Source organism: Pan paniscus, chromosome 12 (assembly GCF_029289425.2).
Source record: "Pan paniscus chromosome 12, NHGRI_mPanPan1-v2.0_pri, whole genome shotgun sequence".
NCBI classification, from domain to species: Eukaryota; Metazoa; Chordata; class Mammalia; order Primates; family Hominidae; genus Pan; species Pan paniscus.
The window spans coordinates 71113554-71134816 of NC_073261.2; the positions used below are offsets into that span (position 1 = coordinate 71113554).

Here is a 21263-nt window from a genome sequence, read left to right on the forward strand (position 1 = left end):
GTGCATCTTGCACGTGTGTGTGTGTTGTACACATAATTTTAGTCAGGACTCTAGGTAGATTCAAGGGAATGGAAAAACGAACTCTAAAAGATTGAGTTTCAGTCAGCTGGGTTATATAAAGTGTAATGCAGTGGCTCCTGAAGTGTGGTTTCCTGTATCAACATCAGCATCACCTAAAGACCTCTTAGAAATGCAAATTCATGGTTCCCATCACATCAGAGACTTAACTGTGTCAGAAACTCAGTGGGTGGAGTTCAGCAGTGTCTTAACAAGACCTTCAGGTTTTTCTTTTCTTTTCTTTTTTGAGACCTAGTCTCTCTCCGTCACCCAGGCTGGGCGTGCAGTGGTGTGATCTCGGCCCACAGCAACCTCCCTCTCCAGGGTTTAAGCAATTCTCGTGCCTTGGCCTCCCAAGTAGCTGGGATTACAGGCGCGTGCCACTGTGCCCAGATAATTTTTGTGTTTTTAGTGGAGATGAGGTTTCATCATGTTGTCCACGCTGGTCTCAAACTCCTGGGCTCGAGCGATCCACCCGCCTCAGCCTCCCAGAGTGCTGGGATTAAAGGCATGAGCCACTGTGCCCAGCCGCTTCAGGTTTTTTTGATGCACTCTAAAGTTTGAGAACGACTGGTATAATATAAGGAAAACTGTAGTGTATTAAGTTTTGGTGGATATTGTTGATTCATGTTGATGTCAGCATTCACTGCTTCCACATCTTCAGCATAATACTGTTACCACATTTTAAGAAATTGTAGTATATCCTGGAATTCATCTAGGATATGGAGAGGTTTTTATGATGAGTGGATAGAGGAATTACAGATATTCATCCTGGAAAAAAGAAAGACTTTGAGAAAAGATAATGGTATTCCAAACTTTTAAAGATTTTGGCTAGTGTTTATTCTGAGGCAGGATTAATAGGTAGAAATTTTAGGAAGCCAGATTTGGTCTTGGTGGAAGAAGCTGTGTGTTGAAGTAATGAGCTACTCTATACTAAAGGATTTCAAATGAGGTTGAATAATCATCTTGTGTTTCATAAAAGTAGGGACTAGATTCACTTTCTTTTTTTTTTTTTTTTTTTTTGGAGACATAGTCTCGCTCTGTCACCCAGGCTGGAGTGCAGTGGCCTGATCTTGGCTCACTGCAAGCTCCGCCTCCCAGGTTCACACCATTCTCCTGCCTCAGCCTCCTGAGTAGCTGGGACTACAGGCGCGTGCCACCACGCCCGGCTAATTTTTTTTGTATTTTTAGGAGAGACGGGGTTTCACCGTGTTAGTCATGATGGTCTCGATCTCCTGACCTTGTGATCTGCCCATCTCGGCCTCCCAAAGTGCTGGGATTACAGGCGTGAGCCACCGCGCCTGGCCTAGATTCACTTTCAAATATAAAATTGTGACTAGCAAATGACAAATAAGATACATATTAATAAGTACAGTATAACTGACAAATTGGGACTAAGTGCTGAGAAAATTCTGGGTAAGGGACTGGTTAAAATCAAGTAGAATCAATCCAGGTAAGTTTCTGGGGGAGGAGTATTTTGTGATATGTACTAAAGTCAACAATTGGCCCAGATGAGAAAGGAAGATTATTTAGGGCTAGGCACAGTGGCTCATGCCTGTAATCCTAGCACTTTGGGATGCTGAAGTGAGAGGATCTCTTGAGTCCAGGAGTTTGAGACCAGCCTGGGCAGACCCTGTGAGAGCCTCTCTCTCTCTCTATATATATATATCTACATATTTTTTAAAGGCATTTGAAGAGAAAGAGAGAGAGTTATGAATAATAAGTAGACGGGAGAGTGAGAGAGAGGACTGAAGATTTGGCAGGCATTTATATTTTGTGTTGAGAATAATAAACTGATTACTCTGGGGTTAGCTATAATAGGGTAATGAGAGATTTGTTTAGAGAGAAATCTGTTGACAAATCCTGAATTGTTAGGCAGAAGCTCGTGGCGTTACTGAGTAACAGTGATATTTACGGGTCTTCAGAGTGTGTTAATGAAATCACTAAAAATTTTTTTTTCAGATGCTAGGGTTTGTGTGTTCTCAGTCTTCACCGAGTCTTCATTGATAATGTTTAAAACTGCTAGCCTGAGGCTGGGTGTGGTGGCTCACACCTGTAATCCCAGCACTTTGAGAGGCCGAGGCGAGCGAATCACTTGAGGTCAGGAGTTCAAGACCAGCCTGGCCAACATGGTGAAACCCCATCTCTACTAAAAATACAAAAATTAGCCGGGCATGGTGGCAGGCGCCTATAGTCCCAGCTACTCGGAAGTTGAGGCAGGAGAATTGCTTGAACCTGGGAGGCAGAGGTTGCAGTGAGCTGAGATTGCACCACTGCACTCCAGCCTGGGTGACAGAGTGAGACTCCATCTCAAAAAAAAAATAAATAAAAATAAAATAAAATAAAATAAAATAAAACTGCTAGCCTGGCCTGGCACAGTGGCTCACGCCTGTAATCCCAGCACTTTAGGAGGCTGAAGTGGGCAGCTTGCTTGAGCCCAGGAGTTTTAAGACTAGCCTGGGCAACATAGCAAGACCCTGTCTGTATTAAATAAATGAATAAATAAATAAATAAATAACCTGCTAGCCATTCACAAGTTTATGCTAATTTTACTTATGTTCAGTAAGCTATAAGTACATACTATCATTTCTAAATTGTTTCTTAACATAGTGAACTGTCTTTCTAAGACTTGCTCTTTGAGCACAAGCGTCCCACACATGGCTTGTCGTGTTTGATTTGTGCCCTTTCCCCATAGGCATGACTCTTCAAGAATCCATGAATCTAGATGCTCTCACTAAATACATGAAACATCTTGAAGATAAATATGCAGAAATTAAACAAGCTATGTTGATAAAATATGTGCCAGCTCAGAGGAAGGCTGATTTAGATGAAGAAATGATTGTGTTATTAAAACGGCGAGATGTAGCTGAAAATCTGAACAAAAAATTACAGTTTTGGTATGGAAGTTGATTATATGTTTTTAAAGTTTGGAGTTTTATTTGTGTTTATTCTAATATTCCACCATTTGATTTTAGGCTCAGTGTGTTATTGATGTTTTTTATCTTTTTAGCCATCAAAGACTGCAGATAATTTCACAGGCACTTACTTCATGGGTAAAATCTGATATGAGTAGCCCATTTCAAGACTTTGTGGAGCAAATTCAGAAAACCAAATATTTACAAGGTAGATTATCTATATTTTTAAATTAGTACCAATAATGGAAGACATTTTTTTCGCTAGCAAGTTAGAATGGGGTTTTCTTAGGCTGAGTTTAAATAAAGCAAAATCATACTTCAGCTGGTTGTCTGTTACACTATGGGTTTCTTCCTTCAACAGCTAACAGGTAATTAGTAAAGAATAGACTTGGTGAGCCAAAGACAGAATGCCTGAAAATGTACATCAAAATAAAGAGGAGGCCGGGCACGGTGGCTCACGCCTGTAATCCCAGCACTTTGGGAGGCTGAGACGGGCAGATCACGAGGTCAGGAGATCGAGACCATCCTGGCTAACACAGTGAAACCCCGTCTCTACTAAAAAAAAATACAAAAAATTAGCCGGGTGTGGTTGCAGGCACCTGTAGTCCCAGCTACTCGGGAGGCTGAGGCAGGAGAATGGTGTGAACCCGGGAGGCGGAGCTTGCAGTGAGCCAAGATCGGGCCACTGCACTCCAGCCTGGGTGACAGAGCCAGACTCCGTCTCAAAAAAAAAAAAAAAAAAAAAAAAGAGGAAAGGGACGGGGAGGCCACTAAGTTTAGGAAGAGGTTGCTGCTGTTAGGAGCCATAGCAATAAGTTGTTGGTATTAAACACATGTATGTTTATTGTTTTCTATTGGTAAGTAACCTTAAATATCTTCCAGTAGTACTTTCAATATTTACAGGTGACCAAGGCATTGTTGAAGAACTAATGGAAGATGATCCACGCAGGGCAAAAGAAGCTGAAATTATGCTTCACTACATTGAAAGGCAAATATTTTAAAAGCTTTAATTTTTCAGAATTATATTTTTTCATAGATTCTTTGTGAATAACATACCAGATTGGGAATCTAGGAGATTTTTCAGAGGAGATAAGAGGATTATAATGTTGATATGTTTTATTTATACAGGTTAAGCATTCCTAATCCAAAAATTTGAAATCTGAAATGCTCCAAAATCCAAAAAATTTTGAGTACTGACATGAGATAGTGATACCTCTGTTTTCTGATGGATCAATATGTACACAAATTTTGTTTCATGCACAAAATTATTAGAAATATTATATAAAATTGCCTTCAGGCTATGTGTATATGGTATATATGAAATATAAATTTTGTGTTTAGACTTGGATCCCATCCCCAAAATATCTCATTATGTACATGCATATATTCCAAAATATGAAAAAATCTGAAATCCAAAACACTTCTGGTCCCACGCATTTAGGATAAGGGAAACCCAGCCTGTATTTTTCTTACATTTCCTAGCTATCAACCTGATGTTACAAAATGTTTTTGAGAATGTCTTCCTGATTCAGATTATTCTAGCCAATTCAGTCCTTTCTTTCTCATTACTTCTATCCCCTGACTTACTAAGAAGGCATATTTCTCCCTAATACTTAAGTTATTATATATAGTATATAAGATTAAAGAGATTTAAGACTATATTCTTTTTTACTTTGTTTACTTTTTATCAAATATTACTTTCATCAAATATTTCAAGTATACATAAAAAATACAGACAATAACATTAACAAAATGTTATTCTGTGTACCAACTTAGCAAGAAATTAACATTTTGCCGTATTTACTTTAGCACTTTTTGTAGAAGTTTGTTACAGTTGACATCCCACTGTGTATCATTCCTCCTATCTTCAATTCCTTTTCCCTCCTTTTTTCCCCTCACAGTTGCTCCCCTGGTGTTTAACATGCAGGAGCATTTTTAAACATTTTTAATACATAGTAAGACTATATTCTTTAAGAGGTTAATTCATAGGCTATGACACTTATCTGTAACGAATATATGTAATATTCCTGGTCTTTATATGTTAAACAGTTTTCAACTGTTAATTGGATTGTTGGTATGGTAAAAAGAAGGGGGTAAATATAATTTTGGGCAGAGCACAAAAGCTCATGTTATTTCCTTACACTGTAATGCTTCTCTAAGTCTGACAGTTTGATATGAGAGAAAAACCCTTGTTGAGATTGAAAGTTTTATGTATTTTGCTTAATATTACTTCAGTGGGTTTTCCGCCTGGGGCTCCACATTCATTTGCAGCACTATGTAACTTCTGTTTATCATAGTTTTATTAATTGTGAGGTAAGGACTGATTTGAAGACCTTTTGCCATAGGAAGAGGAGTAGAGGCTTAAGTTATCTTAACTATTATCTTTCCTTCTTGTGCTAATCTTCGATTGGGAGCCTGTTGCCTGGCAGAACAACATAGGCTTCTGAATACCAAGGACACCTCTTGATCTCCAGTTTGGCAGCTTCATTTTTTTTTTTTTTTTAGACGGAGTCTCGCTCTGTTGCCCAGGCTGGAGTGCAGTGGCACAATCTTGGCTCACTGCAACCTCTGCCTCCCGGGTTCAAGTGATTCTCCTGCTTCAGCCTCCTGAGCGGCTGGGACTACAGGCACATGCCACCACGCCTGGCTATTTTTTTTTTTTTTTTTTGTATTTTTAGTAGAGACAGGGTTTCACCATCTTAGCCAGGATGGTCTCGATCTCCTGACCTCGTGATCCCCCATCCTCGGCCTCTCAAAGTGCTGGGATTACAGGCATGAACCACCATGCCCGGCCCAATTTGGTAGCTTCTATCTTCAATTAATATTTCCTTTAGGTGATGTTTCTAAGCAGATTGCCCTTCTTTCCTCTGATGCCAGTACTTTTTCATGTGGAGATGATATTCAGGGAAAAAAATCTGAGTTCATAATAAATTCAAGTTCTTTCTTCCATTCTCTATGGCTTGCTGTAAGTGCTATAGGAATAAAGTTTAGGATCATGTTCAAAGTCAGCTAGCAGGTGGGAGTTTTATTCTGAGACTTAAAAAAAACCCAACAGAGTAATAGAGAAGGATTTCAAAGAACATCTTACAGTGTGAATTATTCTAGTTATAGTGTATTATAGAATTCCTTTTTGTTTTTCCATATCGTTATGCCACTATATTTAGTCTGTATTAAACATTTCTAATCAGTTTTTTCTCTTTTTCTTTGTGTCATTATAATGCATTATAAAATGTGATGGCTATAGATTTAATGAGTTAATCTCACTTGGTGAATATGAAAAGGCAGCTTGTTATGCAGCAAACAGTCCTAGAAGAATTCTTCGAAACATTGGTACAATGAATACATTTAAGGGTAAGCATTTCTCTCTGAACCTTATATATGTATGAAAATTTACTACTTTTTCTCTCATAAAATAGAAAAAGCATTAAACTGGGAGACTAAAGATCTAGGCCCCAGCCCTATCTCTACCATTTACTCAGTTTGCTTAGCAGTAACATTAGGGATTTGATTAGATTTTCTAAATTACATTATGAACGATTTTAAGTATACAGAAAAGTATGGAGAAACATTAACACCCATGTACTCACTATCAAGATTTAATAAATGTTAATACTTTGTCAAATTTGCTCCACATCCTTTTAAAGCACAGCTTCCTTGTGGTAAATTGACATAATACAACAAATTGTACATATTAAAGTACAAAATTTGGTAAGTTTTTTTTTTTTTGAGACAGAGTTTCATTCTTGTTGTCCAGGCTGGAGTGCAGTGCACAGTCTTGGCTCACTGCCACCTCTGCCTCCCAGGTTCAAACGATTCTCCCGTTTCAGCCTCCCGAGTAGCTGGGATTACAGGTGTGTGCCACCACACCCAGCTAAATTTTTTGTATTTTTAGTTGAGACGGGGTTTTCCATGTTGGCCAGACTGGTTTCGAACTAACCTCAGGCGATCTGCCTGCTTTGGCCTCCCAAAGTACTGGAATTACAGGCGTGAACCATCGTGCCCAGCCTAATTTGGTAAGCTTTGACATATGCATACACCCATGAGATTATCACTCAAAAGTTCCCTCATGCCCCTCAGTATCCCTGTCTTCCTGCTACTTCCTAGTTCTCTCGCCCTAATTTATTTTACTTAGGATAATGGCGTTCAGTTTTATTTTATGGCTGAGTAGTATTCTGTGGTGTATGTGTGTGTGTGTGCGTGTGTGTGTGTGTGTGTGTATTTTCTTTATCCAATCATCCCTTGATGGACACTTAGGTTGATTCTCTGACTTTGCTATTGTGAATAGTGCTGTGGTAAACATAATGAATGCAGGTGTCTTTTTCATATAATGGTTTATTTTCCTTTGGGTAGATACCCAGTAGCGGGATTGCTGGATTGAATGGTAGTTCTATTTTTAGCTCTTTGAGAAATTTCCGTACTGTATTCCATAGAGATTATACTAATTTACATTCCTACCAAAAATGTAAAAGTGTTCCCTTTTCTCCACATCCTCTCCAACATTTGTTGCCTTTTGACTTTTTATTAATAGCCATTCTGATTGGTGTAAGATGGTATCTCATTGTGATTTTGTAGTTCCCTGCTTTGTAGATTTCCCTGCTTTGGGCAGTATGGCATTTTAACAATTTAGCTATTTTTTTTAACCTATTAAACAGCCCAACTCCCCCACCCAACTCCCCTACTACCCTTCATAGCCTCTGGTAACCATCCTTCTACTATGTTCATGAGTTCAATTGTTTTTATTTTTAACTCCACCAACAAGTGAGAACATGTGAAGTTTGTCCTTCAGTGCCTGGCTTATTTCACCTAACAAAATGACCTCTGGTTCCATCCATGTTGTTGCAAATGATAGGATCTCATTCTTTTTTATGACTGAATAGTACTCCATTGCCTGTACGTACCACATTTTCTTTCCATTTGTCTGTTGATGGACACTTAGGTTGCTTCCAAATCGTGGCTATTGTGAATAGCACTGCATTAATCATAGGATTGTTGATCATATGGTATAATCATAGGATTGCTGGATCATATGGTAACCCAAGTTTTCGTTTTTTGAGGAACCTCCAAACTGTTTTCCATAGTGGTTGTACTAATTTACATTCCCACCAACAGTGTACAAGGGTTCCCTTTTCTCCACATTCTTGCCAGCATTTCTTATTGCCTGACTCTTGGATAAAAGCTACTGTTTTAAGGGGGCTGAGATGATATCTCATTGTAGTTTTGATTTGTATGTCTCTAATGATCAATGATGTGGAGCACCTTTTCATATGCCTGGTTGCCATTTGTATGTCTTCTTTTGAGAAATGTCTATTCAAATATTTTGTCTTTTCTTTTTTTGACAGAGTTTCCCTCTTGTTGCCCAGGCTGCAATGCAATGGCATGATCTCGGCTCACCGCAACCTCCGCCTCCCAGGTTCAAGTGATTCTCCTACCTTAAACTCCCTGGTAGCTGGGATTACAAGCATGCACCACCATGCCCAGCTAATTTTGTATTTTTAGAAGAGATGGGGTTTCATCATGTTGGTCAGGCTGGTCTCTAACTCCCGACCTTAGGTGATCCACCCGCCTTGGCCTCCCAAAGTGTTGGGATTACAGGCGTGAACCACCTCACCTGGCCATCTTTTGCCCATTTTTAATCAGATTATTAGATTTTTTTCCTGTGGAGTTGTTTGAGCTCCTTATGTATTCTTGTTATGAACTCCTTGTTAGATGGGTAGTTTGCAAATATTTTCTCCCATTCTGTGGGTTGTCTCTTCACTTCGTTGGTTGTATCCTTTCTGTGCAGAAGCTTTTTACCTTGATGTGATCCCATTTGTCCATTTTTTTCTTCAATTGCCTGTGCTTATGGGGTATTATGCAAGAAATTTTTGCCGAGACCAACGTCCTGGAGAATTTCCCCAATGTTTTCTTGTAGTGGTTTCATAGTTTGAGGTCTTAGATTTAAATATTTAATGCATTTTGATTTGGTTTTTTCTATGACAAGAGATAGGGGCCTAGTTTCATTTTTCTGCATATGGATATCCAGTTTTCCCAGCACCATTTACTGAAGAGACTGTCTTTTCCCCAGTATATGTTCTTGTCACCTTTGTCAAAAGTGAGTTCACTTTAGGTATGTGCATTTGTTTCTGGGTTCTCTATTCTGTTCCATTGGACTGTGCATCTGTTTTTATTCCATTACCATGCTGTTTTGGTTACTATAGCTCTGTAGTAGAATTTGAAGTTAGATAATGTGATTCCTCCAGTTTTGTTCTTTTTGCTTAGGATGGTTTTTGTCTGTTCTGGGTCTTTTGTGGTTCCATATAAATTTGGGAGTTGTTTCTTCTATTTCTGTGAAGAATTTCATGGTATTTTGATAGGGATTGCATTAAATCTGTAGATTGCTTTGGGTAGTATAGACATTTTAACAATACTGATTCTTCCAATCCATGAACATGGCATATGTTTCCATTTTTTGTGTGTCCTCTTCAGTTTCTTTCATCAGTGTTTTATAGTTTTAGTTGTAGAGCTGTTTCAGTGCTTTGGTTAATTCTAGGTATTTAATTTGTGGCTATCATAAGCAGGATTACATTTTTAAATTTCTTTTTCAGATTGTTTGTTGTTGGCATATAGAAATGCACTGATTTTTATATGTTGATTTTGTATCTTTCAACTTCACTGAGTTTATCAGTTCTAATAGTTGTTTTTTTTTTGAGACTGAGTCTCACTCTGTCACCCAGGCTGGAGTGCAGTGGTGCAATCTCAGCTCACTACAACCTCCGCCTCCCAGGTTCAAGTGATTCTCCTGCCTCAGCCTCCCGAGTCACTGGGACAACAGGCGTGCACCACCATGCCCAGCTAACTTTTTTTGTATTATCAGTAGAGATGGAGTTTTGCCATGTTGGCCAGTCTGGTCTTGAACTCCTGACCTCAAGTGATCAGCCCGCCTTGACCTCCCAAAGTGTTGGGATTACAGGTGTTAGCCACCATGCTTGGCCTCTAATAGTTTTTTGGTGGAGTCTCTAGATTTTTTTCTTTTACTTTTTTTTTTTGAGACAGAGTCTCACTCTTGTCCCCCAGGCTGGAGTGCAATGGCGCGATCTCAGCTCACTGCAACCTCCGCCTCCTGGGTTCAAGCAATTCTCCTGCCTCAGCCTCCCGAGTACCTGGGATTATAGGCACCTGCCACCAGGCCTGGCTAATTTTTGTATTTTTAGTAGGGACAGGGTTTCTCCATGTTGATCAGGCTGATCTCAAACTCCTGACCTCAGGTGATCCGCACACCTCGGCCTCCCAAAGTGCTGGAATTACAGGCATGAGCCACCACGCCCAGCTAGGTTTTTTTTTTTTTTTTTCAAATATAAGATTACATCATCAGAAAACAAAGATAATTTAACTTCTTCCTTTCCAATTTGGATGCCCTTTATTTCTTTTTCTTGTCTGATTGCTCTAACTAGGACTTCCAGTACTGTGTTGAATACCAGTGGTGAAAGTGGGCATCTTTGTTGTGTTCCAGATCTTACAGGAAAGGCTTTCAGTTTCCTCCCATTCAGTATGATTCTAGCTGTGGTTCTGTCATATATGGCTTTTATTAGTTGAGGTATATTCCTTCTATCCCCAGATTTTTTTCTGGTTTTTATCATGAAGAATGTTGAATTTTATTAAATGCTTTTTCAGCATCTCTTGAAATTATTATATGGTTTTTGTCCTTCATTCTGTTGATATAGGATACATTACATTGATTCATTTGTGTATGTTGAACCATCCTTGCATCCCTAGGATAAATCCCACTTGGTTATGATGAATGATTTTTTTAATGTGTTATTGGGGTTTGCTAGTATTTTGTTGATGATTTTTGCATCAATGTTTATCAGAATTATTGACATGTAGTTTTCTTTTCTGATGTGTCTTTGTCTGGTTTTGGTATCAGGGTAATACTGGACTTGTAGAACGAGTTTAGAAGTATTTCCTCTGCCTCTATTTTTTGGAATAGCTTGAGTAGGATATGTATTAGTTCTTTTTTAGATGTTTGGTAGAGTCAGAAGTGAAGCCATCAGGTCCTGGGCTTTTCTTTTCAGGGAGACCTTATATTACAGCTTCAATCTCATTACTTATTGGTCTATTCAGGTTTTGGATTTCTTTATGGTTCAATATTGGTGGGTTGTATGTGTCTTAAGAATTTATTCATTTCTTCTAGGTTTTCCAATTTATTGGCATATAGTTGCTCATAGTAACCTATAAGGCTCCTTTGAATTTCTGTGGTATTGGTTGGAATGTCTCCTTTTTCATCTCTGATTTTATTTACTCAGGTCTTCTCTCTTTTTTTCGTACTTACTTTGGCTAAGGATTTGTCAATTTTTTTTTAAACTCTTCATTGATTTTTATAATTGTTTTCTTCATTTCAATTTCATTTATTTCTGCTCTGATCTTCATTGTTTCTTTTCTTCTAAAAACTTTGGGTTTGGTTTGCTCTTGCTTTTCTAGTTCTTTAAGATGCATCATTAGGGTGTTTATTTGAAATTTTTCTTCTTTTTTGATGTAAGCACTTATAGCTATAAACTTTTCTCTTAGTACTGCTTTCATTGTTATCCTATAGGTTTTGGTATGTTGTGTTTCCATTATTGTTTGTTTCAAGAAATCTTTAAATTTCCTTCTTAATCTCTTCATTGACCTGTGTATGGTCAGTCAGGAGCATATTGTTTAGTTTCCATATTTGTATGGTTTCCAAAATTCCTCTTATTATTGATTTCTAGTTTTATTTCACTGTGATCAGAGAAGGTGCTTGATATTATTTCAATTTTTTGAATGTTTTAATACTTGCTTTGTGGCCTAACATATGGTCTTTCCTTGAGAATGACCCATGTGCTGAGAAGAAGAATGTGTATTTTTCAGCTGTTGGGTGATACGTTCTGTAAATATCTATTAGATCCATTTTGTCTATAGTGCAGATCAAGTCTGATGATTCTATGTTGATTTTCTGCCTGGATGATCTGTCCAGTGCTGAAAGTGAGGGTGTTGAATTCTCCAACTATTATTGTATTGGGGTCTATTTCTCTCTTTAGCACTAATAATATTTGCTTTATGTAGCTGGGTACTCCAGTGTTAGGGGCATATATATTTACAATTGTTATGTCCTCTTGTTGAATTGACCCCTTTATCATTATATAATGACTTTCTTTGTCTCTTTTTATAGTTTTTATCTTGAAATCTATTTTGTCTACTTCTGCTCTTTTTTGGTTTCCATTTGCATGGAATATCTTTTTCCATTCCTTTATTTTCAGTCTATATGTGTCTTTAAAGATGAAGTGTTTCTTGTAGGCAACAGATCATTGGGTCTTATTTTTTTATCTACTCAGCCACTGTTTTTTTTTTCTTTTTTTTTTTTAAGACAGTCTTTTTCTGTCACCCAGGCTTTAGCGCAGTGGTATGAACACAGCACACTGCAGTCTCAACCTCCTGGGCTCAAGTGATCCTACCATCTCACTCACCCTGTCAAGTAGCTGGGATCACAGGCATGCACCACCACACTTGGCTAATTTTGTGGAGACAAGGTCTCACCATGTTGCCTGGGCTGATCTTGAACTCCTGGGTTCAGGTAATCCTCCTGCCTTGGCCTCCCAAAGTGCTGAGATTACAGGTGTGAGCCACTGTGTCTGGCCCACTCTATGTCTTTTGATTGGAAAGTTTAGTCTGCTAACATTCACTTGATATTAAGTAAGGACTCACTCCTGTCATTTTGTTATTTTGTGGTTGTTTTATGGTCTTCTCTTCCTTCTTTCCTTCCTCCCTGTCTTTCTTTTAGTGAAGATGATTTTCTCTGGTGGTATGTTTGAATTTCTTGCTTTTTATTTTTTGAGTCTCCATTGTATGCTTTTTGATTTGAGGTTATCATGAGACTTGCAAATAATATCTTATAACCCATTATTATAAACTGATGACAACACTGATTGCATAAACAAACAAAAAACTAACAAGCAAAGAGAAAACTAATAAAAATTCTAGACTTTAACTTTGTCCCCTAGCTTTTTAATTTTTTGTTGTTTCTATCTATATCTTATTGTACTGTCAATGTCTTGAAAAGTTTTTGTAGTAATTATTTTTGATCAGTTCATCTTTTAGCCTTTCTACTTAAGATATGAGTAATTTACACACAATTACAGTGTTATAATACTGTCTTTTTTGTGTGAACTTACTATTAGCAGTGAGTTTTGTACCTTTAATTTCTTATTGTTCGTTAATATCCTTTTCTTTCTGATTGAAGTACTCCCCTCAACATTTCTTTTTTTTTTTTTTTTTTTTGAGACAGAGTCTCACTCTTTTGTCCAGGCTGGAGTGCAGTGGCATGATCTCAGCTCACTGCAACCTCCACCTCCTGGGTTCAAGCAAGTCTCCTGCCTCAGCCTCCCAAATAGATGGGACTACAGGTGCACGCTGCCACACCCAGCTAGTTTTTTGTATTTTAGTAGAGATGGGGTTTCACCGTGTTGCCCAGGCTGATTGCGAACTCCTGAGCTCAGGCAGTCCTCCCACCTCGGTCTCCCAAAGTGCTGGGATTACAGGCATGAGCCACTGCACCTGGCCACCTCAGCATTTCTTAAGGGACAAGTATGATGTTGATGAAATCCCTCAGCTTGTTTGTCTGGGAGAGTCTTTATTTCTCCTTCGTGTTTGAAGGATATTTTTTGCCAGATATATTATTCTAGGGTAAATGTTTTTTTTCTTCAACACTTTAAACATGTCCTGCCACTCTCTCCTGGCCTGTGAGGTTTCCACTAAAATGTCTGCTGCCAGACATATTGGAACTCCATTGTATGTCATTTATTTTCTCTTGCTGCTTTTAGGATCTTTTCTTTATCCTTGACCTTTGGGAGTTTGATTATTAAATGCCTTGAGAGTCTTCTTTGCGTTAAATCTGCTTGCTGTTCTATAACCTTGTACTTGAATATTGATAGCTTTCTCTAGGTTTGGAAAGTTCTCTGGTATTATCCCTTTTGTTTGTTTTGGATTTTTTGAGATGGTGTCATGCTCTGTCACCCAGGCTCACGTGCAGTGGTGTGATCTTGGCTCACTGCAACCTCTGCCTCCTGGGTTCAAGTGATTCTCCTGGCTCAGCCTCCTGAATAGCTGAAACTACAGGTGTGCCACCATACCCAGCTAATTTTTGTATTTTTTAGTACAGACATGGTTTTGCCATGTTGGTCCAGCCAGTCTCAAACTCCTGACCTCAGGTGATCCACCCTCCTCAGCCTCCCAAAGTGTTGGGATTACAGGCGTGAGCCACCGCACCCAGCCAGGTATTATCCCTTTGAATAAACTTTCTACCCCATCTCTGTCTTTCTACCTCCTCTTTAAGACCAATAACTCCTTGATTTGCACTTTTGAGGTTATTTTCTAGATCTTGAAGATGTGCCTTATTCTTTTTTATTCTCCTTTCTTTTGTCTCCTCTCACTGTATATTTTCAGATAGTCTGGCTTCAAGATCACTAATATTCTGCTTGATTAATTCTGCTGCTAAGAGACTTTGATGCATTCTTCAGCATGTCAATTGCATTTTTCAACTCCAGAATTTATGCCTGTCTCTTTCTAATTATTTCAATCTCTTAGTTAAATTTTTCCGATAGGATTCTGGATTCCTTCTTTGTGTTATCTTAAATTTTGTTGAGTTTCCTCAAAACAGCTATTTTGAATTCTCTGCCTGAAAGGTCACATATCTTTGTCTTTCTAGGATTGGCCCTGTTACCTTATTTAGTTTGTTTGGTGAGGTCATGTTTTCCTGGTTGGTCTTGATGCTTGTGGCTGTTTATCTGTGTCTGGGCATTGAAGAACTGGGTATTTATTGTAGTCTTCACAGTGTGGGCTTGTTTGAACCTGTCCTTTTTGGGAAGGCTTTCCAGATATTGAAGGAGACTTGGGTGTTGTGATCTAAGTTTTTGGTTACTGCAACCATATCTGCATTAGAGGTACCACCTTTGCGGTTTTGGATAAGATCCAGAAGAATTCTCTGTATTGCCAGAGAATTCTTGTTCTTTTCCATTACTTTCTCCCCTAAAATGGAGTCTCTCCAAGTTGCAGTCCTTGTGATCTAGACTGCATCAAATCTGTGCTGAGCTGCCTGGAGCTGGAGAAGGGGTGGAACACAAGCACCACTGTGGTCACCAGCTCTGGGAATATAGTAGGTCAGACCTGAAGCCAGCACAGCACTGGGTCTTGTCCAAGGCCCACTGTAATCACTACATGGCTACCTCCTACATTTGCTGAAGGCCCTAGGGCTCTACAATCAACAGGTGGTGAAGCCATCCAGGCTTGTTTTTTTTTCCTTCATGGTAGTGAGTTCCCTAGGCCTGGGTGGCTCCAGAGATACCATCAGGAGCCAGGGTTTAGAGTTGGAAACTTTAGGAATCTACCTGGCACTGTTTTCTATTATGGCTGAGCTTGTACCCAGACCATAAGACAAAGTCCTTCCTGTTTTTTCCTCTCCTTCCCGCAGGCAGAGGAGTCTCTCCCTATGGATAGCACTGCCACAGGCCCACAGGAAGTACTGCCAGGCTACCACCGATATTCAGTCAAGGCCCAAAGCCTCTTCAGTCAGCTAGTGGTGAATGCTACCAGGCCTGAAACTCACCCCTCAGGGCAGTGGGCTCCCCTCTGGTTCAGGCTAGGTCCATAAATGCCATCCAAGAACGAAGTGCTGGAATTGGGGACCCCAATAGCCTGCTTGGTGCTCTTCCTCACTATGGCCAAGCTGGTACCTAAGCTGCAAGACAAAGTCTTTTTTACTCTTCTGCTTTTCTCAAGAAGAAGCTGATCACCCAGCTGATAGCCATTACAGCTGGGAATGTGCTGGGTCACACCTGAAGCCAACATATCTCAGAGTCTTACCCAAGACCCACAGCATGTACTACCTGGCTACTGCTGCTGATCATTCAGGGCCCAAGGGGCTGTTTAGTCAGCAGGTGATGAGTCCTGCCAGGATTGGGTCCTTCCTTTCAAGACAGTGGCTTCGCTTCTGACAAGTGTGTGTCTAGAAATGTTGTCCCGGAGTTTGGGGGGCCTGGAATAGGGGCCTCATGACTCTGCCTGGTTTCCTATCCTATTATGGCTGAGCCGGTATCCAAATTGCACGACAAAGTCCTCTTTACTCTTCCATCTCCTCTCCTCAAGTGGAAGGAAGGACTCTTTTTCACAGTTGTGAGCTGCACTCTCTGGGTTGGGGGAGTGGTGGCACAAACACTCCTTCGGCCACATCATCTGATTTCTTACTAGGTAATATGCCTTCCAAGTCCACTGACTGTGAGTCCAGCACAACACTAGTACTTACCTAGGATTTGCAGTCCTTGTGGTGCAGACCGCCTTTCAAGTTTATTTAGGACCCCAAAGCACTTGAGTCTGTGGTGGTGAGGCTTGCCAGAACTCAAATTCCAACCTGCTGGGATAGATGATTCTCTTCTGGCTAGGGCTGGTCTAAGTGCTTCCTGCATGAGAATTGGCTGAGTTCTGCCTGATGTTGCTTTCCACTGTGGAAGGGTGGCACTGAGTTCCGATGCGAAGTCCTACAATCACTGCACTCTCCCTCCACCAAGCACAGGTTCTCCATGGCACATGGCCACTACCAAAGGATGGGGGAGTGGTGAGTTGGCAATTCAATACTGTCTTTCTACCCTCTTCAGTGCCTCTTTCAGTAACATGAAGCTATAATCAGGTGCTGTGATTACACAACTGACTTTTGGTTCTTATGAAGGTGCTTTTTTGGGTAGGTAGTTTTTTTGTTTTTGTTTTTTGTTTGTTTGTTTGTTTGTTTTTGAGACAAGAGTCTCACTCTGTCACCCAGGCTGGAGTGCAGTGGTGCAACGGCTCACTGCATCCTCCGCCTCCTGGGTTCAAGTGATTCTCCTGCCTCAGCCTCCCCAATAGCTGGGATTACAGGTGCCTGCCACCATGCCTGGCTAATTTTTGTATTTTTAGTAGAGATGGGGTTTCACCATGTTGGCCAGGCTGGTCTCGAATTCCTGACCTCAAGTGATCTGCCTGCCTTGGCCTCCGAAAGTGCTGGGATTACAGGTGTGAGCCGCCATGCCCGGCCATGTAGACAGTTAAATTTGTTGTTCCTGTGGGGAGGACAATCAGTGGAGGCTTCTGTTCAGCCATCTTGCTCTGCCTTCCTGGATATTTTAACAATATTAATTCTTCCAGTTCATAGCATGGCATATCTCTCCATTTATTTGTGTCTTCTTTAATTTCTTTCATCAGATACAACAACATGGATAAACCTGGAGCACATTATACTAAGTGAACTAAGCCAGGCACAGAAACACAAATAGTACATGATCTCATTTATATGTGGAATCCAAAAAAGTCGAATTCATAGAAGCGGAGAGTGGAATGGTGGTAACTAAGGACAGGGTAGGTGGGGGAAATAGGGAAATGTTGGTCAGAGGATACTAAGTTTGAGTTATGTAGGATAAATGTACAGCATGTTGACTATAGTTAATAATACTATATTGCATAATCGAAATTGCATAGCTGGGCATGGTGGCACATACCTGTAGTACCAGCTAGTTGGGTGGCTGAGGCAGGAGGATTGCTTGAGCCCAGGAGTTTGAGGCTGCAGTGAGCTATGATCACACCACTGTACTCCAGACTGGTGACAGAATGGTACCCCATCCCCCCAAAAAAAGAAAAAAAAAGTTGCTAAGAGAGTGGAGTATAAGTGTTCTCAATACACATGCACAAACACACACACACACAGAGGTAATGGATATGTTAATTTAGCTTGACATATTAATCGTTTCACTATGTATATCAAACATCATGTTGTAGACCTTAAATATATACAGATATACAGTTTCTATTTTTAAAAAAGAGATTTAAAAAAATTCAGTTGACTTTTGTATATTGGTCTTGTATCCTGTGACTTCGCTAAATCTTTGTTAGTTCTAGTACTTCTGTGGCTTTCTTAGGATGTTCTGTGTAAGTGATCATGTCATCAGCTAATAAAGACAGTTTTACTTTTTTTCAAATCTGGGTGACTTTTTTTTTTTCTTGCTTTATTGTACTGGCTAAATTCTCCAATACAGTTTTGAATAGAAGTGATAAAAGGAGATATTCCTGCCTTGTTCATGATCTTAGGGATAAAGCATTTAGTTTTTCATTATTAATTATTAGCTATAGGTTCTTCATATATGCCGTTTATGAGGTTGAAGAAATTCTCTTGTATTCATGGTTGCTGAGAACTTCGATCAGAAATGGATATTAGATTTGTCAAATACTTTTTTTTTACATTTATTGAGATGATTATGTTAGTTTTGTTCTTTTCTATTAGTATAATGAATATGTTGCCTTTGTGGGAAAAACTCCACAAAATTTAATGATTTTACTGTAATACAGAGTTGGGAAACCATTACCATAACCTAATTTTGGAACATTTTCATCATTACAAAAATAAACTTTGTACCCATTAACTCCTCATTCCCTGGTCTCTTCTTCCTCTCCAAACTGCAGGCAACCACTCATCTATTTGCTGTCAGTATAGATTTACCTGCTTTGGTCCTTTTGTGTGAATGGGATCATACACTATGTGGTCTTTTTGTTACAGGTTTCTTTCACTTAGCATAATGTTTTTGAGGTTTGTTCATGCTGTAGCATGTATCATTTCTTTATATGGCTAAATAGTATTCCATTGTATGAATGTACTGCATTTTGTCTATACATTCATCAGTTGATGGTCATTGGGCTTTTCCCACTTTTTGGCTATTATGAATAATGCTGCTATGAACATTTGTATACAAGTTTTTGTGTGGTTACATATTTTTATTTCTTTTAGGTGGAGACTTAGGAGTGAAATTGCCAAGCTAAATTATATGGTAGCTCTGTATTAACACTTTGAGGAATTGCTAATCTGTTTGGTTGCACCGTTTTCCATTCCTGCTAGTAATGTATAAGGGTTCCTTATGAACAGGGTGTGTTTTTATCTATCTTTTGATTATAGACTTTCTAATAAGTGTGAAGTGGTATCTCATTGTGGTTTTTATTTACATGTCCATAATGACTAGTAATGTTAGGCATCTTTTCACTTGTCTCTTGGCCATTTGTATGTCTTCTTTGGAGAAATGTCTGTCCTTTGCTCATTTGTAAATTGTGTTTTTTGTGTTTTTATTATTGAGTTTTAAGAGTTCCTTATATAGTCTGAATTAAAACCCTATTTGATACTTGATTTGCAAATATTTTTTTCCCAACTGTGGGTTGTCTTTTCACTCTTTTTAATTTAAAAAAAAAGTGTTTCACTGGTTTCTTTTGAAGTTAAAAGTTTTTAATTTTGATAAGTTCCACTTACGAATTTTCTCTTTTATGGCTTTGCCTTTTGTGTTGTAGCTATGAAATCTTTGCCTAACTTAAGATCATAGAGATCTGTCCAGGCGCGGTGGTTCACGCCTATAATCCCAGCACTTTGGGAGGCTGAGGCGGGTGGATCACAAGGTCAGGAGTTCAAGATTAGCCTGGCCCAAATGGTGAAACCCTGTCTCTACTAAATATACAAAAATTAGCCGGGTGTGGTGGCGGGTACCTGGAATCCCAGCTACTCGGGAGGCTGAGGCAGGAGAATTGCTTGAACCCAGGAGGCGGAGGTTGCAGTGAGCTGATATCATGCCACTGCACTCCAGCCTGGGTGACAGAGTAAGACTCCATCTCAAAAAAAAAAAAAAAAAAAAATCACAGAGATCTACTCCTGTTTTCTTCTAAGAGTTTTACACATTCAGATACATGATATACTTTTGGTTAATTTTTCTGTGTGATGTGAGGTAGGGGTCCAGTTTCATTCTTTTGCTTAAGGATAATCTGGTTTTCCCAGCACCTTGTTGGGAAAATACTTTGTATCCATTGAATTTTCACCTCTTTGTCAAAAATCAATTGACTATAAATATTTAGAGTTTATTTCTTGACTTTCAGTTCTATCCCATTGCTCTAGATGTCCACCCCACGCCAGTAGTATACTATCTTGATTACTGTAGCTTAGTAGTAAGTTTTGAAATCAGAAGAGTGATTCCTTCTTTGTTTAGATTAGTATTAGCATGGTTTATCTTCTTCAGTCCTCTAACTTTTAATCTATTAGTGTCTTCATATATAAGATCAGTTTCTTCTAAGCAACATATACTTGGATCCTACTTTTTAAAAATACATTTTGAGGCCAGAAGCAGTGACTCACACCTGTAATCCCAGCACTTTAGGAGGCCGAGGTGGGTGGATCACTTGAGGTCAGGAGTTCGAGACCAGCCTGGCCAACATGGTGAAAACCTGTCTCTACTAAAAATACAAAAATTACCTGGGCATGGTGGTGAGTGCCTGTAATCCCAGGTATTCAGGAGGCTGAAGCAGGAGAATCGCTTGAACCCAGGAGGCAAAGGTTGCAGTGAGCCAAGATCACACTACTGCACTCCAGCCTGGGTGACAGAGCAAGACTCCATCTCAAAACAACAACAACAACAGCAACAACAACAATCTGACAGTCTTTGCCTTTTAGTTGGGGTGCTTAGATTATTTACATTTAATGTTGTTGTTGACGTGTTTGTTTTGTTTTTATTTATTTATTTTTAGAGTGAGGATTTTGCTATGTTGCCCAGGCTGGAGTGCAGTGGTTATTCATAGGAACAATCATAGTGCATTACAACCCAAACTTCTGGACTCAAGGGATCCTCCTGCCTCAGCCTCTAGAGTAACTGGGAGTGCAGGTGTGCAGCACCACACCACCACACTTCACTGGTGTGTTTTATTTTGTTTCCATTTCTCTTATCTCTTCTTTTTTTTTTTAAACCTTTTTTCTGCTTTTTCTGGCTTCTTTTGGATTAATTGAATATTTTTCTCCTTTGTTGACTTAGGAGCTATATAACTCATTATTGTCTTATTTTGGTTGTGCTGTAGGTTTTATAGATTGTATCTTTAACTTACTCCATTCTATTCTCAAGTGATATTATACCACTTGATGTATAGAATAAAAACACTACACATCTAAATACTTACATTCATAGCATATACCGTATCTATTCTTCATTTCTTTGTGTACATCTATTTTTCTGGCTGGGCGCAGTGGCTCACGCCTGTAATCCCAGCACTTTGGGAGGCTGAGGTGGGCAGATCACAAGGTCAGAAGTTCAAGACCAGCCTGGCCAACATGGTGAAACCCCGTCTCTACTAAAAATACAAAAATTAGCCATGCATGGTGGCCTGCACCTGTAATCCCAGCTACTTGAGAGACTGAGGCAGGAGAATCACTAGAATCCAGGAGGTGGAGGTGCAGTGAGCCAAGATCACTGCTCTCCAGCCTGA

The 21263-nt window shown here is 39.4% G+C and overlaps 1 protein-coding gene across 8 annotated transcripts in view; it reads left to right on the forward strand.

Annotated features, from left to right (window-relative positions):
* Positions 1 to 21263, forward strand: part of CLHC1 (clathrin heavy chain linker domain containing 1) — a 61518-nt gene that overhangs the window by 19815 nt on the left and 20440 nt on the right. For all 8 annotated transcript variants that reach the window (XM_008956258.3, XM_014343832.3, XM_055107938.1 and 5 more), the window contains 4 exons: positions 2753 to 2954; positions 3068 to 3180; positions 3876 to 3960; positions 6217 to 6323. In XM_008956258.3, the coding sequence (XP_008954506.3) occupies positions 2753 to 2954; positions 3068 to 3180; positions 3876 to 3960; positions 6217 to 6323 (507 nt within the window). The remainder of the gene's footprint in view (positions 1 to 2752; positions 2955 to 3067; positions 3181 to 3875; positions 3961 to 6216; positions 6324 to 21263) is intronic.